At 40.2% G+C, this 23,063-nt stretch overlaps 1 protein-coding gene across 1 annotated transcript; it reads right to left on the bottom strand.

The window, feature by feature from the left end:
• Nucleotides 1–5,428: 5,428 nt before the first annotated feature.
• CCDC174 (coiled-coil domain containing 174) lies at nucleotides 5,429–22,632 on the bottom strand. Its single transcript, XM_012809222.1, has 9 exons — nucleotides 22,530–22,632; nucleotides 18,243–18,301; nucleotides 16,309–16,486; nucleotides 11,157–11,252; nucleotides 10,350–10,492; nucleotides 9,533–9,627; nucleotides 8,585–8,717; nucleotides 6,673–6,825; nucleotides 5,429–5,727 (listed from the first exon to the last, which is right to left on the bottom strand). The coding sequence occupies exons 2-9, from the start codon at nucleotides 18,262–18,264 to the stop codon at nucleotides 5,441–5,443; spliced, it is 1,107 nt and encodes a 368-aa protein (XP_012664676.1). The 5' UTR covers nucleotides 18,265–18,301; nucleotides 22,530–22,632; the 3' UTR covers nucleotides 5,429–5,440.
• Nucleotides 22,633–23,063: the final 431 nt, after the last annotated feature.

Genomic DNA, 23,063 nt, shown 5'->3' with positions numbered 1-23,063 from the left:
AGTGTGCTGGGAAGGAATGTGGGATGAGCAGCTGCCGTTAGGGGTAAGGAAAGGAGGTGGCAGCACTAGCATTTCCACCTCCAGTCAAACGGGGCTTCCAGTCCCAGGTGCGCCTTCCAGGCCCTCAGAAGGCACCGACATAGCAAACTGCCACGGGTTCATGATGGGGTGAGAACAAAATAGGGAGGAAAAGTGGAAGAAAAGTTCTGAATGGGTTCAGGAAATCCAAGGGCACCTAACGAGAAGGCAGGCCAGGGAGGAATTCAGGGGTAGATCTAAAAGCAGCGAGGGCAGACTGCCTTCCCTCCGAGGGCACTGGTCCAGGAACACAGTTCTGAGTAGCAGTATACATTGGATACATAAGCACCAGATGAAACCAAGTGTCTTCAGGTTATCTGGTCCTGGTCTTCTTAGCTATTTTCTCTAGTTTCTGGCTCTCTCTGGTTTTAATCAGAAATGCTTTTGATAAGGGCAGCAAGTCCAGACATCAGTGCGTGACTGTAATTTGCAAGCAAGCGTGGCTTTCGACCACAAGTCTGAGCAGTCCTCACTTGATCCATGAAAGAAATGGAGATGAGGCTAGGAAAACTAATAAATGCTGTCCTCTGTATATAAAACAGTGTCCTGGGTGGATGCTTCAGTCCTCTTAACAGAAGAAAAGGGGGGCTCAGCTAGAGAGTGTATCTTAGGGTAAGGAGAGTCAGGGCCAGTACACATATGCATGAGCTTAACTTAATGTGATGCTAGGGTTTGGTGGTGACACTGGAACCTCACATGACCATCTTGGAGTGTAAGCCATCACTTGAAAACCACCTACCAAAAGGCCCTTATTGAGATGGATCTCCTGATAAAATCCATAAAAAAACAACACTGACTGTTTCTTTGACCCAGTGATCTCTTAGGAGAGCGACCCCCTAGGGATGGTTTCAAAAGGGGTAGGGTGAGGAAGGTATTCGTATAAAGATCGATGTTTGTTAAGCCAAACTAAATAATGCTTATAGCTACTTCATTCCTAACAGTGAAACACTGCAGGTGGCCAACGGTGGAGGAAATGTTTAAGAATGATGTCTATTAATCTGATGAACAATTAGGCAGCAGTTAAAAATAACTGGGAAGCCCAGTTTTAGAAATGTTAAAAGAAAAAAAAAACCAGATGGTGTGTACACATTTATTACATGTTCCATAAAAACCTGGGCAGATCATAAATTGGAGCAAAAATATAAAGCCTTTTCTTTTTAAGGTAAAGAGGATTATCTTTGAGAAAACATAAAACCTGAGTCCCAGCAAAGACGGCAGCACAGTTCTCAGACGCACTTGTGACCTGGGAAACCAGGGCTGGGAGCAGGGCCTATTCTTGCATTTTCTTGTTTTCAAAAACAACCCCAATCATCTATGACTGTGGGTGTGGAAAGGGTGGCATGGGGTGAGGGGAAGTGGACACCCTGTGTTCAAGCTCAGGGAAGCTTAATTACTGAATGGCCCAATAGGAACAGAAGAGAGTACAGCACACTCCAAGGAAAATGCTTAGAGCCAGGCCAAACTGCCACCAAGCACAGAGCTTTCAGAGTTAGTGAGAACACGGCATTTAGAAACACAGTAGAGAAAGAAGCAGTTTAAATTAAAGGTGGAAAAGTAGTAATATTTCTGACACTTTTTGCACCGGACAAATACACATTTGCTATGCATGAATACAGAAATGCTGCCTGGCATTTCTAAAGCAGCACTGCAACATCAGTACTAGGCCAGGGTGGCAGGTTTTCATTCAAACGTTTCATTCCAACATTTGGATTTTCCAGTTTTCCCAGACAATGATCTAGACCAATCAAATCATCCTCAGTCCCTCATGCCCGACACACGTGCAAAAGGTAGATGCCCACAGCTCATCAAAGCAAAATGCCTCACCCAGCCAGCTAGCAGGGGTAGGTGAGATGACCAGGAGAGTTTCATCCTCTCTCACCATTTTCAGGGGGTCAAAAAATTATTTTCAATTATTATCACTCACCTTAGCCATGTAGTTTTTTACATAAAATGCTTGGCATACCACCAACTTAGCTCAATTTACTGGCTTAAAAGGAGACGCCACACATATGGTGTGGCCACTTAATGTTAACTGTAAAGACCAGTACCCGCCCCCTCCTCCAAATTCTAAATTCCACTGCCTCACCTTATGTCACAACAAGGTTAGCTGAAAACCATCCCACAGCTACCCGTGGGCTATCAGAGGGGGCAGATAACCCCACGGGTCTTTGGCAAATGTACAGCTAAACATAGAAGGAATCTCACTGTATATGGATTTGAATATTCTCCTTTGGGAATTTTGCAGCTAACAAAATGATTTATTGAGCAAATTCAAGCAAACTGTATCAAAACACACAAAGGCCTGGAGGATAAATTACAATGAAAGCAAATAATTCAGAGCAATTTCTGATTTAAAGCGTTTTGCTTAGCACTACAAAGGCACAAGTAAGGTGTGGTCGTGTTCTGCTACTACTTGCTCCCAAGTTACACAGAATACTTTGAACATGTAGTGTATGCCTGGGAGGAATGTACTTGCCAGTCCTTTAGTAACTACTGGATTATGCATAGTCAGGCCTTAAAGCAGGTAAAAACAGGCCACTTAGGGTGACACCATCCAGGACAGTGGCACCAGAGGCACATGTCTTTGAGCATCTGAAACAGTTGGTATGATTAGGTTTTATTTTCATCTCAATTTACTTCTTGGAAAACTTTTAAATATATTTAAGTATGTTTGGATAACTTGGATATGAATTTACTTTTTAAACTGTGTATTTTATGAAGTTTCTACACAGATCAAGTATTACTGATAAAAAGTTAGCATCCCATTGAGATATGCTATGTAAGTGGTTTTTGAAGACAGAATGTGAAGAAGAAATGTTAAAGACTCATTAATAATTTCTGTATATCGCTTACCTGTTGGGATACTTTGGATATACTGGGTTAAATGGAATATAAAGGTAATTTCACTTTTTAAACCAGGTTCCTAAAAAATTGAAAATGACACTCATGGCTTACTTTCACGTTTCTGTTGGACAGCACCGTTTTAGGGCAGGGATTTGATACCTGAGAAGTCCAGTGCCATCTACTGGATACACTGCTACAACACAATCCCGTGATAAACAGAAGTCAGGATGGTGTGCTAATTAATACTCAGAGAACTCTGCATCTGAAACAGAAGAGGATATAACTGGACTCACAAAACTATGAACTAAATTTATGCTATGAAGAGGGAATTATAATAGGCTTCCACATCCTTCAGATCCTAAAGAAAATATGAGTTACAGTTATTAGTCAACAGTGACCATGCACCAATGTGCACACCTGCTTCACTGTCCACCTAGGTGCTCTGGGCAACGACCTGGTCACCTTCCTCAGACGTTTTCATGCCCACTGGCCCCACATGCATGGGCTTTTATTGCTGCCTGGCTAGTCTTCCTGTCCCTTCTTTCCACTCTACAATCTGCCTCTCAAGTCAAATCCTTCTTCTGTTCTAACATTATGACTTCAGCACGTCTAATACTACTACCTATATTTTTACCATTCCAATTTTTCTGCATTCCAATGCAGTCACAGTTGGTTTTGTAGTTTTAGCTCTTACCATTTAGATCTTTGATCAATTTGGAGTTGATTTTTCTATATGTTATGAGGTGAAGTCCAAATTATTTGGTATGGGATATTCGATTGTCTCAGAACCATTTGTTGAAGACTGTTCTTTCCCCACTGATGGTCTTGGTGCCACTGTCAAACATCAATTGACCGTAGACACACAGGTTTTATGTCTGGACTCTCAACTCTGTTCCATTGATCCAAGAACCTAATCTTATGCCACTACCTCACTGTTTGGATTAATGTAGCTTTGTAGCAAGTCTTGAAATCAGGAATTGTATTTTGTTCTTTTTAAAGATTGTTTTGGCTATTCTGGGTCTCTTGCATTTCCACATGAATTTCAGTACCAGCTTATCAATTTCTCCAAAAAAAGCAGCTGGGTTAGTTGGTTTTAACACATATTTATTGAAAAAGCTACTTGCTTGATTAGGTTGACAGAATGACAACTATACCCTTGCTACAGAGTTTAGAGGTGGTTAAGAATCCAGGACTTTTGTCTGACTGCTTGATACCAGGGCAACAAGACCCAGAACAGAGGGCACTGGAAAAGCATGAGTCTGGAGGTCAGACATAACCTATGTTTAAGTCCCAGATCTTCCACTTAAGTTCCATAGGACCGTGGACAAGTTGTGGAACCTCTCCATGCTCTTGTCTGTCAGCAGTGAAGAGGAGGGGTGGGAGGCGGAGTGGGGCGTTCCCAGAATGCAAATGCAGAGGCCAAGGAGGGCAGGCTCCTTCACTTAATACTCTCCTTCCCGTCCCTTCAAGGCAGTTTGACAACTTGTGCTCCCATGTTCTCACAGGACTCACTGGCCTGAGAACAGCTGTGGGAACCCAGCAGGCTTGGTGACCAGCTCCCAATTAGTCATCTGCAGTTGTAAAGGAACCCTCCGAGGTACAACAGAATTAGTGCCTGGGCACAGTGCCATCTTCTAGGAGCCCTGCCCACCTAAACCTCCCCTACGTAAGGACGTAGGGACCTACCTGCTCTGCTCTATGTAGGCCTTAGTCTGATCCAAATCAGGTACCCAAGAGTGGGGAAGGCCTACAGTGGGAGCAATTGGGGAAGCAGAACAAGCTGAAAAGCTCTAACCATTATGGCTAAGGAGCATCGATCCCTGACCAGGCCTAGCAGCCTCCACCTTCAACCCAGTCATTCAACACACTGAATGCTTGCTGTATGTGGGAATATGCATAACAGGATGGTACGGCAATAGAAGTCAGCAAACAACTTCAATTTCCCCTTTTCTGGATTATAAAGTGCTCCTCCTTGGTCTTCCTTACAGTTTCAAATGTGATTATATTAAGCTTCAGGGTCCTCCTGGATACTGATCACTTTGCCTCTCATACAGTGTACCCTCATTTGCCACTGTTTGATAGGTGGAAATTCCTCCTGATCTTTATTCCATCAGGCTGATCTAGAAGCTAAATCCTTGGAATAAAGACACCCATGTGCTGGTATTTACAAAATTTGAAAAATCCTTATGTCTGAGTAAGTCAAGGGAACGGATATGGCTACAAGCATCTCAGTGTTGAATTTTACAGAATGAATATTTCTACTCTCTCATAGCCCTCCATAAATCCAGATGAATATGTCTCTAAATCAATTAGGGGAAAAAAAAATAGCCAAGTGGTCGAAGAGTTCCCGTAGTACGTTCACTTTCTTCCTTGCTGATGATCCAATTGGAGGTCTGTGCCACTTAGAGAAAAGACAGAAGGGCAAAGGTACCACTCACTCCCTAAAGTGATTTCTTCCCCTCTGGGAGAGGAAGGCACCAATCATCAGTACAAAGTCAAATCAGGATGCTTTTTAAACTCATGTCACTTGTTTATAATAGGATATCATATCATCCAGAGTTTCAAAAGTGACTGTGGGGGCTTGTGGTGGGTTGTCGGGGGTAGAAGTTGATGATGTGGGGCCGTGGCTTTCCCCAGAGCATTGCCCTGGGTCACTCTGCATTGGTCCAGGCCTGCTCCACACCTGGCTGCCAAAAGAACCAGCTCTCTTTTGACCCACGAAGTAATCAGATGGTGGGGCAAACTCAGGATCTCTTTCAGCACGGAGATCTGATTGCCTCTTCGACCAGTATCCAAAGGAAAATTCTAGTGAAAATAAGAAAGAGAACTTTTAGGACTGATTAATGAATCAGTTGAATTTATTGTTACTATTTTCAATTGTTGTTTCTTAAAAAACTACTGCAGATTCTCTAGAGGATAAGGATAACAACAAAACTATATTACAAGGTATAAGTAGTACCTACAAAGAGTATAGGAAACCAGGCTAAAAAAAAGGAAGTGATGACTTTCAGAGGGGGAAGATTTCAAGGAAGCCTCTGTGGAGAAGGCTGGTAGGCTCTGGACAACATTGCCAAAAAGGGACTAAAATTACATTTGAGAGGGAAACAGGACAAAAATGAAACACTCAAATTATTGCTTGACATGACATTATAGGTACTTTACACCTAAACACAAATTTTGTCCTTTATTGAGTTTGGGAAGACATAAAGCCTTTGATATTTCATCTCTATTTGGGGCCAGGCACAGTGGCTCACACCTCCTAGCACTCTGGGAGGCCGAGGTGGGTGGATTGCCTGAGCTCACGAGTTCGAGATCATCTCTGTTTCTAACAGTGGCTCTTACATTTCTCTACTTCAGCTTTGGATCTTAGAGCAAATAGCACAAGCTAATGTTCTACTGAAACAATCTTTTTCAAAGAGACATAAGCCATGGTCTTCCAAAGAGAGGCACCATTGTGAAATTACAGAGAAAGTATGCAGAAAAATCTGGATATCCCAACAGAACCATATGTGAATCCAGGCTAATATACTGCTCAATAGAACATAAAAGAGACTACTAAAAACACAGACTACATTAGAACATCAAACCTTCACACTTTAAAAGTAGGTACTGAGAAATGGCATTCCAAAATGGTAAAGCCATGAGGGCAGCACAAATTTCAAACTTCCCCCAAGTGCTTCTAAAAACAAAAACAAAAGCATTTTTCCATTCTCTGGAGAGATCTTATACTTCAGGGCCCACCTCCCTTACCTTTGCCTCGGTCCCACTCCCGGACATGAGGCACTCCAGGCTTTGTGTCCTTCCTTTCCTGGACAATGACTTCTACTTTGCTACTCTGGGAAGCAGCATGTGGAGTTGGCACAGCCTCTGGTTCCGGTGGCAAAGGCCCAATAATATCTCCATCTATTTTGTGCAAGGAAATAAGACATCATTATAATAAAGATTAATGCTATTAAAAAAATACAGAACATGCTAATCCTGAAAATAAAAGTATTATAATAACCAGTATTTACAGAGCACTTATCATGTCGTAGGCAGTGGGTTATTTAAGTATTTTGTATACTACAAATCATTTAATTCTTGTAACAAGAATTAAATTCAATATTCCCACATTATCCCCACTTTATACACAAGGAAAATTAAGCTCAGAAATGCCACACAGAGAATGACAAGAGCCAAAATTCAAGAACCCAGGCAGGATGGATTTCAAAGTCCCTATTTCCCTAAATCAATAATAAAAGGATCAGAAATCCTCATATTACTCAATTGAAGGAACAATCTCAGAAGACGAAAGAGGAGCAGGGTGATGAAGAGCTGGAATCTGGTGCAAGCTGTTCAATTTTGGCCATATTTTAAAAACTCAAAAGAAAATGAAGTTTTAAAAAACACTGTGGTGATACTTTACATCTTAGGGAAAAGACAGATGCTCAGGAGATAGAACAAAAACAGAGAAGTAATATGCACAACTTAACAAGTTATAGGGATAGCCATCTATCTGAAACGAAACAGATGGTTTTCAAATTCCTAAATGTTTCTGGTTTCTTTTCAAAGCAAATTTGAATTTTATTCAGAGGTTAGAACATGGCCCATAACTCAGCATAGGCTTTTTCAAGAACTAGGGAGGCTCTCTATGTCCCTTAACACCCACACTCCCCTTTTTCCTTTTGATAAGAGAACACCCCAAGTTTCAGTTGGGCACACAGCCACCCCACTGGAGAGGCCATTTCCCAGCTTCCCCTGCAGCTAAGTGTGGCCCATGGGACCAAGTACTGGCCCACCAGATGTAAATAGGTGATATGCAACTTGCAACTCACATCTCTAAAAAGGAAGCTGCTTCCCCTTCCCCTTTCTTTCTCTCTTCCCCTGGGCTACATCATAAATAGGTGCTGGGGCTACATCATAAACAGGTGCTAGGGAACAAGTTCTGACTGTGCTGGTGAGGGCAGCTGAAACAGCAGGACAGGAAGAAGCCTGGGACGGCATGACCAGGTAGGGCAGAGCTACCAACCTGCCCTGGACGCCCACTCACCCAACCACCTCTGAAGTGTTAAATAAACAGGCTTCTATCTTCCTCGAGCCATTCTATAAAGGGGTCTCTTTGTTACGGTAGTTTAGCCTATACTGCCATCCACTCAGACAGTAATATAGTCTGACCACAGCATTTAACAGTGTCTCCAAGAGAGAATGTGCTCCAAGTTCCAAATGAACAACTTCCTGAGACAGTTCTTTGATAAGCTACATGTACTCATACATCTGAATTATTTTACTACCTGGCTTTGTGAATATATTTCCTTTTATAAAAAAAAGAATATATAATAAGCAATAAAAATTATAGCCATAGAAAAAAAATTAAGTCTAAAACATATGTGTACACAACTAAACTTAATATGCCTTTTCTCTAAGTCTCCATTTTAACCGTGCTGTTGTAAGAAGCAACTCAATGTACTGTTTTTTTAATATCCTTGTCTACAGCCTAAAAATACTGGATGTCATTCTGCATCACTTTGGTTATAAAAACTGCTCCTGACAGTACCTCAAAGACACACTGTTTGCTTAGAGATAAAACTAAATGGTTAATTTCCACATTGCTAGCCTGATTAGTAAGACATCAGTGGAACTAAAATTGTCCCTTTTGAAGCTCAGAAATATGACCATGATATACCTCTGTTTCCTTCTTCTGTTCCATCTTCCTGTGACTTCTTCATCTTTTTCTGTCGAAGTTTGGCAAGTCTTGCTTCTAAGATAGCCTTTCGCTTTTCTTTTATGTTTTCTCGTTTTGTTCTCTGATCTGTTGTCTGAACAGAAAATTAGAAGATTATGTGCTTGAAGCCAAATTCATGATATTTCCATTCAAAAGGATGAAATAAAAACAGACTAACTGACTTTCAGGCAACACTAAGAAGCTATCCTGAAGACCCTCAAAATGAAGACCCAGCTGTATTATGATCAATCTGATGTCTTATGAAGTTTAGTAAGAGTTCACAGAGTATCTTGAAACCTTTGACATTCAAGAAAACAAGCAACTGTGTTTTATTCTTTATTTAATCCCTTAAATAACTCTCTATTTTCCAGACCAGGCTGCCCCAATAGTACCACACTTGAAACCAGATTTAAAACATCAAAGTTACTTGTGAATAGTTCTAAAGCTTGAAACACCTAAATAGTACTGTAATTATGTAGTACCTTTATGCGACTTACAAGGAGATTTTGAATACTAATTTTAACAAATAATTTAGATTTTTGAAATATGATCCAATAAGAAACCAAATGCTCAAATTCTTATTTTTTGAGACAGAGTATCATTCTGTCACCCTAAGTAGAGATCTGTGGCATCACCAGACCTCACAGCAATCTCAAACTCTTGGACTCAAGTGATCTTCCAGCCTCAGATCTCGAGTAGCTGAGACAGCAGGCACCTGCCAGTGCACGTGGCTAGTTTTTCTATTTTTAGTACAGATGGGGTCTTGCTCTTGCTCAGGTTGGTCCTGAACTTCTGAGCTCAAACAATCCACCTGCCTCTGCCTCCCAGAGTGCTAGGATTATAGGCCTGAGGAACCATGCCTGGCCTCAGATCCTTCTTAACATCATCAACTCTGAATTTAATGTGTACCTGTTCACGCAGCATCTCTAAAGTTTTCATTTGCTTGTTTCTCAACTCTTTGTCTCGGGCAAAGGCAAAATATCCAACACCAAGTTGTCGGGCCTCTGAAATAAGTCAAAATTATCAAAGAGATTAGATTTCCCTGCTCAGTAAATTACACCAAAGCCAAGTTTCCCATCAAAGTAAAAGGAAATAGTGATATTTGGCACAAGTTTTAAAAAAGTAAAGAAAGCAGCTAAGCAAGAACAAAAAAAATTAAAACTAGTTTTCATCTGATTTGATGATAAGCGTAACAAAGATTCACTAATTTTCAGTCACGGGCTGTCTCCACTTCTCTTGAGGAAACAAACTCTTTTTTTTTTTTTTTTTTGAGACAAAGTCTCAAGCTGTTGCCCTGGGTAGAGTGCCGTGGTGTCATAGCTCACAGCAACCTCTAACTCTTGGACTTAAGCGATTCTCTTGCCTGAGCATCTCAAGTAGCTGGGGCCTCCAGGGGCCTGCCACAATGCCTCGCTACTTTTTGGTTGTAGTTGTCATTGTCGTTTGGCAGGCCTGGGCTGGATTCGAACCCACCAGCTCCAGTGCACGTGGCTGGCACTGTAGCCGTTTGAGCTACAGGCGCCGAGCTGAAGAACAAACTCTTAAATTAACAGACGCTCTGATAGGAAGATATTACCAATATGAATATTTTTAAAGCTATAAAGTGAACTCAAAGCACGACCTTTCATTTCTAAGAGCTGTTGCTTTATGAATACTTTCCTTTATGTTTGCCATTAGCTCAAGATTTTAAAAAATGATTTTAAAAGTTCCAAGGAAATAATTATACCATTTTCCCGAATATCTTCATAATGTACAGGCCCCACTGGCCTCTTCAGAGCCTCCCTTTCTTCTTCTTCCCATTGCTGGCGCTGAAGCTCTTTTCTCATATCTTCAGATAATAAGGTTTGTTCATTAGCAGGACTAACGAAACTAGAAGGAAAATAGAGCAAAACCTGTCTTCAGATAAGGACTATGAGATATCACTGCCTAAGTTCAGTCAGCTGGATCACAGACGAGTAATACCACTTGATCCACAGTACTACCAGAAAACTGATAAAACTGTTTTCACCTTCCCAATCACGCAGCAGCCTTGTTCCATTAGCAGGAGGGAATCTTGCCTTGGCACTCAAGACAAACAACTTTCCTTCCCATCCTGGTCCCAAGCTGAATAGAGGAGAGGTGCATGTGGCTGGCATCCTAGCCGCTTGAACTATCTACCTTCCTGGCCCCGTAGGTTTATGCACTAATCAACTGTGTCTATCCTCAAACCCCTTACTCCCCAAAGGCTGGTTTGTGGGTTTGATTGTTACTCTGTAATTAAACATCCTTCCAAGTCAATAGACACAGCCTACTGGTCCCTTTTAGGAGATGCACAATACAGATGGTCAGCCATCCAGGTTGTTCTCAGGGTGTGGATTACTAATGTGTGTGCATCCAAACAGCTATAAAGTGCTTCAATAAATACTCTTAGACATTACAAGAAGTTCTTCTTACTGGAGAAACAAAGTGATTAATTATAAAACAGGTTCTCCCACAAAACAGTTCCGGTGCTGCATTTCAGACCTGGATAAAACTTTGCATATCACACACTTACAGTCTCCCCTGAAGATTTTTGTCCATCTCCAGCAGATCTGGCAAATCCTTTCTCATACAGCGCCGGGATCTTCCTAAAGAGTCTACATAATCCACCCTGAAAAGAAAGTGGAACAGTGTGAGGAAGGATCTGTACATGACATGCGAGTCCCTGGGTCAGGCAGTTGGTGCATATGGAAGGAGTAAGGCCTCACTGTCAAAAATAACCCCCAACCTGAGAGACCACTACCACTGATGAGAACAGCTTTTTTAAAGTTAAAAGCTGACACACAATAAGCTAATCATACCCTTTATGAAATCTTATTTTAGAAACTGTAGAAAATAATTTATCATTTATGTCTGAGATTTCAAAGACACATCACCCATACACTGACATCTAGGAACTTAAGTCAAATCTAGTTTAGACAATTCCACATAACCCTAGGTTCTCAACTTGCTCATTTCCTTACAGTCTTCTCAAGTCTGACTTTTAATTCTTTCCCTATTTCTAATAATTAGAATAATTATTCCCAGTGAGTTAGAAACTTTTAATGCAAGAAATTCACAGTATTCTTAGACTTGTTTTAATTAGGAGGAAGCTAAACAACATACCACTTTCCTCATCTTTGCCCAAACTAGAGCAGACATGGAGCAGACAGACAGTAAGGCAACAAGAAATATTCTGACTTTCTACAACAGAAAATATGAACGTATTTTCACAAAAATATTTCTTTTGCATTAGGATGAAACAGAATTTTTTATTTTTTAAATTATGAGCAGGGAACTGCCCACAGCCGTTAGCAGGGTGCTAAACACACAGGAAGGGGCCGGTAAGTACGAGCTGGTAGACCAAGGTAGACCAATTCAAGGTCAAATTCAACATATACACAGTTTCGCTTTTGTTAGCAATTTCTTTCCTCTCATGCAGTGCTGATTTCAATTGTTAGTTGTGATTTAAAAACTGAGTACTTGGGACTCTGTTACTTCACTTCTAAAGCTGATTATCACAAAAAATAAAACCTCCAATTGCAGAAAGCAGTTGTTTCTTCTTATTTTTAATGAATGGGGGAAGAAAACCATTTAGCCAGATGGTCTGTGTAATTATTTACAGTATTTTTGTGGAAAGATTGTCTACCACCTGGAATTTAACTACCCAAAGGATTTTACAAGTAGTTACAATTCTGGAGCTTAATTTAAAAACAAAAATGTGTCAAAACTGCTTGCAATGTGTCTTCCTCCGCCATATGGTGGCATGTGCCACCTTCAATTGCCCTCCAAACTCTTCAAATCTCGGGCAAATTGCTTGTAATCATACAGGCATTAATAAGCAAAAATTTTTAAAAAGACATCAGACCTTTCAAAGGAGATAATATTTCTGCAATGAAATGCAATCACAGACTATTCTGTTCCTGGAGAAAGCCTCCTAAACATATAGATCTTATTAAAATACAAGTAGCAAGACAGTAGCCAGCAACTGCTCTATCTAATCAGTCACCACTCACTGAGCAACCCCGAGGCAAACTAAGTCTTACTCGAGGTCCTGAGAGTAACCCAAGGAGACTAACAGTCGCCATGCTCAAAGGGCTGTGGGGGAAGGTAAGGCACATGACATGCTACTGACAACACTAGGCAGGATGGAAAGACTACCAAAAGTTTGCTTCAAATCTTTCTGGTAATGAATGCTAGTATGTGTCATCAGTAAGTAAAAAAGGTAAGACCCCAAAGCAGAGTGTGATTAAGCGCTGCCTGAGTTCGGATGAGGAAGCAATCACTCAGATTAGAAACTGTGAAGAAATGCACCAAAGGAAGAGACTGAAGGTTCTCCGTCTTTGGTTCCTTACAGCTTGCAGCCAGATACCTACCCCAACTGGTACCTATTTAGATAGAAGTTTTTACAAGGCAAGTAAGAAGACATCTGCTTTATCCCAATGACAATGTTATTTCTGGACCAACGTGGACACCCACAATGGTAGTAGGAGGCAGGTTCTCTGCCACTCTCAGTAGCTGGGACTGCCATTTTTGGCTTGTCAATGATCAGGGGCCAAGGTCTGAGTAAGGTCAACATATGCTGCCAACAGTCCCTGGCAGTTCCCAACAGATATCCCCATAACAAAGATATTTGAGTCCCACGGGCAAGAGGGTGGGTAAGTAGGGACATTCCTAAGAAATTATCAGAGCATTAGTACATCTATAAGCAATTCTGAGCACTGCCAAACAAGTTTCTAAATAATAATGTCTTAGATAAGAGAAAATCATCATAATAGAATTTATGTTCTGACCTCTTTACTTACTGATACACTGATGTAACAAAAGGACAGGAAAGATCTCTATAAAGAGATTATGAAACTCTGAGAGAAGAAATAGCTGAAGATGTTAACAAATGGAAAAACATACCATGCTCATGGCTGGGAATAATGAACATTGTTAAAATGTCCATACTATCCAAAGCAATCTACAGATTTAATGCAATCCTTATCAAAGCATGACAGTCATACTTTAAAGAGCTTGAAAAAATAGTACTTCAATTTATATGGAATCAGAAAAAACCTCAAATAGCAAATACATTACTCAGAAATAAAAACAAATCAGTAGATATTACATTACCACTATTAATCTACAGTTATCAAAACAGCTTGGTACTGGCATAAAAATACAAGTAGATTTATGGAACAGAATAGAAAACCAAGAGATGAACCCAGCCACTTACTGTCATTTGATCTTTGATAAGCCTATCAAAAATATTCAGGGGGGGAAAGACTCCCTACTTAACAAATGGTGCTGGGTGAACTGGCAGGTGACCTGTAGAAGACTGAAACTAGACCCTCACCTTTGGTCACTCACAAAAATTGATTCTCACTGGATAAAAGATTTAAACTTAAGACATGAAACTATAAATATACTAGAAGAGAATACAGGGAAAACGCTTGAAGAAACTGGCCTGGAGAATATTTTATGAGGAGGACCCCTGAGCCCACCTTAGCAACTGAAGCAACACCAAAAATATATTATTGGGATCTGATCAAACTAAAAAGCTTCTGCACAGCCAAGAGCACAGTAGGTAAAGCAGATAGACAGCCTTCAGAATGGGAGAAGTTTTTTGTAGGTTATGCTTCTGACAAAGGTCTGATAACTAGAATCCACTAAAACTAGTCAATAAGAAAAGAACAAATAATCCCATTTCTATGTAGGCAAGAGCCTTAAACAGAAACTTCTCTGAAGACGACAGGGACATGGCCTACAAACACATGAAAAAATGCTCATCATCTTTAATTATCAGAGAAATGCAAATCAAAACCACTTTGAGATATCATCTAACTCCAGTAAGATTAGCTCAAATAACAAAATCCCCAAACTACAGATGTGGCGTGGATGTTGGCACTTTTGCATTGCTGGTGGGAATGCAATATGGCCTTTTTGGAAAGAAGTTTGGAGAATACTCAAGGAACTAAAAGTAGACATGCCGTTTGATCCTGCAATCCCTCTACAAGATATATACCCAGATGATCAAAAATCACTTTAAAACAAAGACATTGCACCAGAATATTTATTGCAGCCCAATTCATAATTGCCAAGTCAGGGAAGCAGCCCAAGTACCCATAGACTTATGAACAAATTAACAAATTGTGATATAATGTATACCATGGAATACTATGAAGCCATAAAAAAGGATGGAGACTTTACATCTTTTATGTTTACCTGGATAGAGCTGGAACATATTCTTCTTAGTAAAGTATCTCAAGAATGGAAAAATAAAGTATCCAATGTACTCAATATTCCTATGAAATCAATACATAATCACCTACACATTCATATGAATGGTAAAACATAACTATAGTCTAGAAAGAAGGAGGGAAGAGGAGGGAGAGGAGAGAAGAAGGGAGGGAAGAGAGACGGTCAGGAGGAGGGACCTTACCTAATGTGCATAATGCAATGGTACATTTCAAAACTATTAAGAACAGAGTACAAACGTCTTACCACAACAAATAAGTAAGCGAGGTGATGGTTATGTTAATCAGTTCAATGTAAACATTCCACATTGTATATCAAATCAGCACATTGTACCCCATAAATAGATTAATGTACATAGTTATGATTTAATAAAAGAAAAAGGAAAAAAAAAGACTAGTTTGGCTCTACCTATATATAGGTAAAATTCGGAAAAATTTCAATAATAAAATAATGAAATACCTATTTATACTCCACAGACAGCAGCTTAAAGGATGTTTAAGGCTAACAATCACAGGAATGAGGCATTGTAATCTCTACTCTGCCAGTGAGGAAACTGAACCTCAGAGAGTTAGGAACTTGATAAAGGTCATATAATAGTAAAAGGTGGGCTGGGCAGGGTGGCTCACATCTGTAATTATAGCACTCTTGGGAGGCCAAGGTGGGTGGATTGTCTGAGCTCAGGAATTCAAGACCAGCCTGAGCAAGAACAAGACTCCTGTGCCTGCTAAAAACAGAAATAGTTAGCTGGGCATTGTGATGGGCGCCTGTAGTCCCAGCTACTTGGGAGGCTGAGGTAGAAGGATTGCTTGAGCCCAGGAGATTTAGGTTGCTGTGTGCTTGTCTGATGCTATGACATTGTAGCCTGGGGCACAGAGTGAGATTCTGTCTCAAAAAAAGAAATTAAAAATAAAATAAGATAAAATAAAACAGTAAAAGGTGGAGCTCGAAGAGCTGTCCAAGGCCCACAATGTCCATACCACACGGCCAGAAAGCATCACAGCCAGAGTAAGGTGTGCTGCGCAGACTCTCCCAGCTTCTTTTTGCTGGAAACAGTGATCACTACTTCCTAGATGATGACATGGGTCACTGGCTGCCTCCTCCCAGACAGCAGGGAACCCAACATAGGAAGGTCAAACAAAGGTAAGGTAGCAGCACAGGGAACAAAGGAACAGCTTTGGCTCAAATAAGAATACCATGTTACCAAGCCTCCTGGGTCTGGCACACAGCAAGAGCTCAGTTGCTATTTTTATCATAATTATTTCTTCATTGGAGTCACTGTTTTTACATCTGCTATCACCTAATCCAAATTAACTTAAAGAGAATTCTCAAAAGAAAACCTAGGAAGAATAAAGAGAAACAGTTTGACAACTACCAAACAGAACCACTCTCAGAGAGTCAACACAAGCTTGAGGATATTACGAGATCTAATCCACCGTGTTACCGACCATTCTTCGCTGGGGTCCTGGGGAGGAGGTATATCTTCCTCAGGAAGATTTTCTTCATCATCGTCCCTTTCTCCTGCCTTTTGAGAATCTCTACTGGCACCGAACGCCTCCATTTCTTTGCGCTTGTCTATGATCTTCTGTGTGAAATCCACAAGGTACATATCCTCTACTTCTTCATCTACGACATAAAAATCAATTTTCAGACATCAAAGAGGAATGCCACCATGGAATTGACAAGAAGCAATCTCCTGATGGCTCCACGGCCCGACAGGGCTAGTCAAAGCCTCCACCCCTGAACGTGCAGAGATACAGAGCCGCCCCAGGAACTGACACATACCACACACAAAAATCTTTAAAAAGCCTGAAATTTTCTGCTGCCTCATCAATACACCATTTGAGTGAACAATACCATCTCAGAATGTCACTTTAAGATTATTCAACAGTTTGATTTTAAGCGACTCATCTGGCTAATCACACCATACAGAAGGAGAACTGCATTTCTCATGGGGCCACATCAGGACAGTTGACCTTTTTTGCTCTAGATGTAATATAGCTTTCTAATCATGGGGGCTGGCTGGATCACTTAACCCATTATTCTGTTGTGGTATAGTAACTGAGTTAAAGGCCATAATATAAATAAAAGAAGTCAAGAGAGTTCCTTTCAAGACAATGAACAACACTTCCAGACAAAGCACAGATCCAAACTCTACAGGGCATAGAAATGTGTAAGATACTGTCTGTCCTTGGGGCTTATGATTTACTTGAGGAGCTAAAACACACACTGAAAGTGAAGCAACAATCCATAACTTGAATTTATTTCAACCCAGGGTAGCCCATATAGTCACAGATACGGTTCATGTGAAGTTTCCCTATACTGAATTTAAGAGAAAGGTGCTTAAGTCTTTTTCTATGAGGACAGAGATTAACCTATATAGACCAGATATTAGGTGCCCCCATAACTGGGTGATGGCACTATCCCCACTTTAGAATAGGAAAAACTGGGGTTCCAAAACTTAACTTGCTCAAACATGAAGGTCCATCATACCTAACAGGAGGTAGGCCTGCTGGCTTTGATGAAATCAAATCTCCACATATACATTCCTTTGGACCTGACTTGTATCTTAACAGTAAAAGTAAAGTTTGAGTCAAAAGAAGAAAGACTTGCCCTTGATGGACAGCCACCCCTCTCCCACAGTGCCCAGTTTTGTCAAGTGTCTGACCGTCCTCTGCCAGGCTCCCTGCTGTCTCAGAAGAGGCAACAGGTGACCAAGGATAGCCCTGTCTCTCTCCTGCTCTCCTTGGGCCCCAACTATGTTAGGTCTGGCCCTTCGGCTGGTCTACACTTATCATTCTCTCCTTAGAGCATCCCTTTCTCCAGTTCTCCCCAAGAGACTTCCCTGACCACATTTCCACTTTCCCCAACTTTTAGCAATGAAATGTGCACTGCCCCATAAAATTTTTTCTACTGTTGTTGAATTGTAGATTGGGTTTTTCTAGAGGACAAGGAGATTTATCATCATTATTATTTTTAAAGCAATTATAAACACGTCACATAAAAAAATAGAAAAACATAATCCCAGCACCCTGACACAGCCATAATTCCACTCAGCTGTTTTTTAACATAACTGTACCTATTGTAAGTACAGCCTGCTTAGACCTGGTTTCCTAACTTTGCTTGGTCCTGTGCCATTCTCCTCACCTGATGGCACCACCTGAAGGACAGACACACAGCACCTGCTTCTACTGCCTTTATGTCCCCTCCTCGCACCCACTGTATGATTAATAAATTACTGGTTTTCTTGTCTTGGTGTAACCACAGAAAGTAAAATTTTGATTTGATTTTTAAATTTTTTCTCTATTTCAACAAATAATGTAATATCAAAGGGCTCCATGAATTACAGAAATTAAAGTATAAATATATACCGTGTACTTACCAATAAAGTCTCCGTTAGTCATTTTTTCATATAATTTGGCTTTTTCTTCCAATTTTTCTCTAGGAAAAAAGAAAACATAAGTATGAGAAATGGTCTTATAATTGTCCCACTGTCCCAGCTCCTCAGGCTGACAGATGCCACCTACCCACAAAGCCCACCCTGACAAGGTGAAAGTGGCCACAACTAACATTGACCACACCACCCTACAGAGCCCTCATACCCATCACATCTGCTCTGCTAACAAAAACAGAAGCTTCATGAGAGCATGGTCCATGTTCTTTTATTCATTACTGGGTCCCAGTTCCTAAAACAACATCTGATACATAGCAGGTTGTCAATATTTGATGAATGAATAAATGAATAAACTGAGTTAAAATTCTACTAATTTAACTGCCAAATGCAATTCACGTTGACATGCCAAAAAAGAGAGATGAGTCTACACAAAAACATTTTCTGTTTGCAAGCTTCCAAAAATATCACCAGATTCAATGAAAAAAACATTTTTTTTTTTTTGAGATAGAGTCTCACTCTCTGTCACCCTGGGTAGAGTGCCATGGCGTCACAGCTCACAGCAACCTCAAACTCTTGGGCTTAAGCAATTCTCTTGCCTCAGCCTCCCAAGTAGCTGGGACTACAGGTGCCCGTCTATTAATGCAAAATTTTTTACATTATTGTTTTTAGACAAGGGACCCTGGTCATCTACGGCTTATTAGGCTTCTCTAAGGAATCTAGGGACCAACTTCTTATAAATAATATGATAATGTCCTCTATTGTACATAGAGGATGAATTCATGACACACAGCTAATAAATAACAAACATCAATCTTTGTTAGGTCCAACAAAGCAGATTCTATGTTCACAGTAATTCTGGTGGCATTTATTGTTTAGAGGGCACAGACTGGGTAAGAGGGCTAGCAATTCTTCAATCTAAAAATACTTAATGATGGGTGGTGCCTGTGGCTCAAGGAATAGGGAGCTGGCCCCATACGCCCGGAGTGGAGGGTACAAACCCAGCCCTGGCCAAAAACTGCAAAAAAAATAAAAATAAAAAACTTAATGATAGTAGACAGAAGCCCCAAAGTAGTCTTCTAAGCTTTCTCTTAAGAATGATCACACTTAATTATAATGAACAATTTCTTTTCTAATGACATCAAGTCCTTGAGTCACATGGCTGTATGCTCTAAACAAGTTATTTAACCTTTCTGTGCCTTGGTTCCCATACATATAGATGGAATAAAACTCAGATTTGCCTTCTAGATTTGTCATAAAGATGAATTAAAATTAAAAAATTAATTAAGCATGCCGTCAGTCATCTTCACTGTCACCATCCTCAGTGACAGAAAGATTATACACATCCATTCAACAAGTACTTACTGCATGCTTCCTTTGTGCCAAGCACTGTTTTAGCTGCTAAGGACTCAGAGGAACAAGACAAAGCCCCAGCTCTCATGGAATTTCTATTCCAGAGCAGGAAATGGCAATAAATAAATAAACAAAAGAGAGAATTTCAGACAGTGAGAAAAGCTGTAAAGGAAACAGAGGCAAAGGTGGCTGAGAGAGGCCCCTTGTCATGCATTAATGGAGTGTTCAGTGGACCAGCTTAGTTGAACTGGGCTTCTAGTAGGGTAAGTTGCTCTATTTTGGAGTGCTCTTAATGTAACTAGCTGTGTCATCACAGAGTCTCCTTGTCTTAATGAAAACATGAAAAAAAACTTAAAAAGCAAAACAGAACACAAAATAGGTGTCAGGTTAGAGTGAGTGCACAGGACCCTCTGTATTTCAGAGTAAAAGTAAAAAAAAAAAAACTAAACCTAATTTAGATTAGGTGGTTAGAGGAAACCCTTTTGATGGGTCTGGCAGCAAGAAGTTACAGTTTGTGTAGCAAGCAGCAGCCAACCAAAGAGGATGTGGGGCCAGGGGAGCCACTGGGGCAGAAGAAAGATTAAATGGGAATGAGCCTGACCTTTACAAGAAGAGACACATGTGGCAAAGGGTACGGAGCAAAGGAGAGAGTGGTACAAAATAAAGACAGGCAGGCAGGGACGAGAGCACACATGGGAAAGGATAAGAAGCTTGGTGCAGTATAATAACAGTTTGCAGGTGGAGTAATAGTCTAAAAATGAATAATCAATATTAAGGAACATGCTAGAGAAATGGACTCTGGGTTTAGTAGATGAGGATGTTATTATGAGCTTAACAATTTCTTCAGTAGAGTTAAGAAAGAAATAATTCAGAGGGCAAGAATAGCGGACACTTACCTGCAATCTGCTATCTTCCAGACACTACGTATCTCCTTTAATGCCCTCAAGGACTTTATGAACTAAGTACTAACCACCTCACTTCACAGATAAAGTCTCAATGAGTAAGTAACTTGCCCAAGGTCTGGCTCAAGACAGAAGCCTAGGACTGTGCTTGCCTGTCCTAAGCTCTGGAGAGCGGCAAACGTCCTACAGACCATGCACAGTAGAATTAAAGCACTACCTACATGTCACTACACAGAAAAAGTATAGCAAAGTGCCAGAAAAAGCTCTGATTTATAGAGTAAAATAATAAAAGATTTTGACTCCTTTTGACCAAATCAAAAACTGTATCTTTAAGTAAAGTGTGAACGGTTCAAATGCTAAGAAAAACAAGTCCACATTTTATTTTCAGATCCAAGAGAGCTGAGCAATCTTAGCAACCACTGTTTCCAACTACAGAGTTTTTATTATGTAATAGATCCAAAAGCATGTGCAGCAGTCATGACAGGCATAACTCAGAAATCTCTGAATTGAGGGAGATGCTGTCTTTTCTTTACAGAAGAATGCCAGCTAATCAACAAAATGGAAAAATAAAGACAGAATGACAGAAACAGAAAATTCATTTTGAAACCATCAGTGTAGTAACTGATAACTAGCAAGGCTCATCAACCATAACAAACCACTGTGTGGAAACATGTTGGTAAACCGGATATTCATATGGTCTCCAATTTCCCACTTCAGATTACTACTAACTTTATATGTGAAAGGGCACTTTACAATGGAGAAACTAGCAGGCCTACTTCAATCAAGTAATCAAATTATTATCACCAAAGATTCAAACTGACATTATGAGTCTCCTGATGGGATTCAATCACCTAAATGAATTGTTTACCAAGAACATTTAACATGACTCTAATTAGTTGTGGGACACTGCAGAAAGAACTGGCCTGGACTCATCAAAAATGTCAATGGCTTAACACAACACAAAGGCAAGGGAACTGTTCCATACTTAAAGGAGACTAAAGACATCTGAAAACTAAATGCAATGTATAACCCTTGAATCCTGGATTACATTTTTAAAAAAATTATAAAAGACATAATTGCACCAAGATAGCTGGTGAAATCTGAATACGAACTATAATAGATAATATTATTTTATCAATGTTAAATTTCTTGGGTATGATAGCAGCATTAGGTATGGAAACACCCTTGTTCTTAGAAGATATATGCTGAAATATTTAGATGTAAAGTATCATGACAATTAACATCTCTCTACACACACGTGTATGTGTTTGACTGTGTGCACAAGAGAGGGAATAATGGAGAGAAAGTAAATGTGGGCTCAGCACCTGTAGCTCAGTGATTAGGGCGCGGGCCACACGCACCTGGGCTGGTGGGTTCAAACCCAGACAGGGCCTGCTAAAACAACAATGACAACAATAACAAAAAAATAGCCAAGCATTGTGGCAGGTGCCTGTAGTCCCAGCTACTGGGAGGCTGAGGAAAGAGAATCGCTTAAGCCCAAGAGTTTGAGGTTGCTGTGAGCTATGACACCCCAGCACTCTACCGAGGGTGACATAGTGAGACTCCGTCTCAAAAAAAAAAAAAAAAGAAAGAAAAGAAAAGAAAAGTAAATGTGGCAAATTGTTAATTTATAAATTTATGAGTATGCAAATGTTCATTGCACCCTTGAAGTATTTCAAAATAAAAAGTTGGGAGTTAAAATTTAGAGTTTCTAAATGCTAATGGCATACCGCCTAGCCCAGAATCACACATGGGGACACTTCTTAAAAATTTGTTGATAATCTTAGTGTCCAACCCGGGCTCAAAGCAAGACTTTGCTGCATTTTTTAAAATAAGACTGTCTTATCTTTTTATACGAGTACATATAGATCTGCAAATTACATTATTTAAGAGTACTTATGGAGTATTTGGTTAGTAGGATTTTAAAAATCAAATCTGTAAATCAAAAAGAACAAAATCTGAACTTTCATTTCTTTGCCTGAGTAGCCTCAAAGGTAACTATGTTCGTAGAGCTTAACTTTACCGTGCTTTGTCTAAAGTCTTCTGTTCCTCGATCTTTTCTTCAGCATCCTTCTCAGCTCGAACTGAGACTCCTGCATTCTGTTTGCTCCAGATACTTGGCTTCTGGAGAATAATTTAAAAAGATAAAATAGAACCATCACATGATTGCAAAATAAATCTCTACTGTGCATCATGCAAATAAAAGGTGGTCATTAGATCTTATGAATCAATGGATATAATCAGATGTTCCATCAGTTAACTTAGGTTCTACAATAAGGCTGATTGTACAGGGCAAAGTTGGAACTGAAAAGCCCTCAATTGTACAAACAACCTCTTTATATGACAGGAGAGAGGTATTTCTCTATTATCTTTTGTCTCCTGAATAATTACAATCTAAGTCAAGATTCTAATGGAAATGTATAGATTACAGAGAATTACTAATACACTTAGCAAACACCTTTACCTATAAAATTAAAAAACCATGGCTCGGCGCCTATAGCTCAACTGGCTAAGGCGCCAGCCACGTACACCTAAGGTGGCGGGTTCGAATCCCCAG

The sequence above is a fragment of the Otolemur garnettii genome, unplaced genomic scaffold (assembly GCF_000181295.1).
Source record: "Otolemur garnettii isolate 467f Iridium unplaced genomic scaffold, OtoGar3 scaffold00101, whole genome shotgun sequence".
Lineage (NCBI taxonomy): Eukaryota > Metazoa > Chordata > Mammalia > Primates > Galagidae > Otolemur > Otolemur garnettii.
Note: the sequence above shows the minus strand (reverse complement) of the source record. Positions and strands in the feature narration are given on the sequence as shown.

What these genes read in the sequence shown, in the direction of transcription:
- CCDC174 (XM_012809222.1), bottom strand. Translation starts at nt 18,264, where the DNA reads ATGACTAACGGAGACTTTATTG. An exon ending in AAAAATCTTCAGGGGAGACT is followed by an intron (nt 10,493 to 11,156) that starts GTAAGTGTGTGA and finishes TTTTCCTTCTAG; the next exon opens with TTTCGTTAGTCCTGCTAATG. An exon ending in GGAGTGGGACCGAGGCAAAG is followed by an intron (nt 5,728 to 6,672) that starts GTAAGGGAGGTG and finishes TATTTTCACTAG; the next exon opens with AATTTTCCTTTGGATACTGG.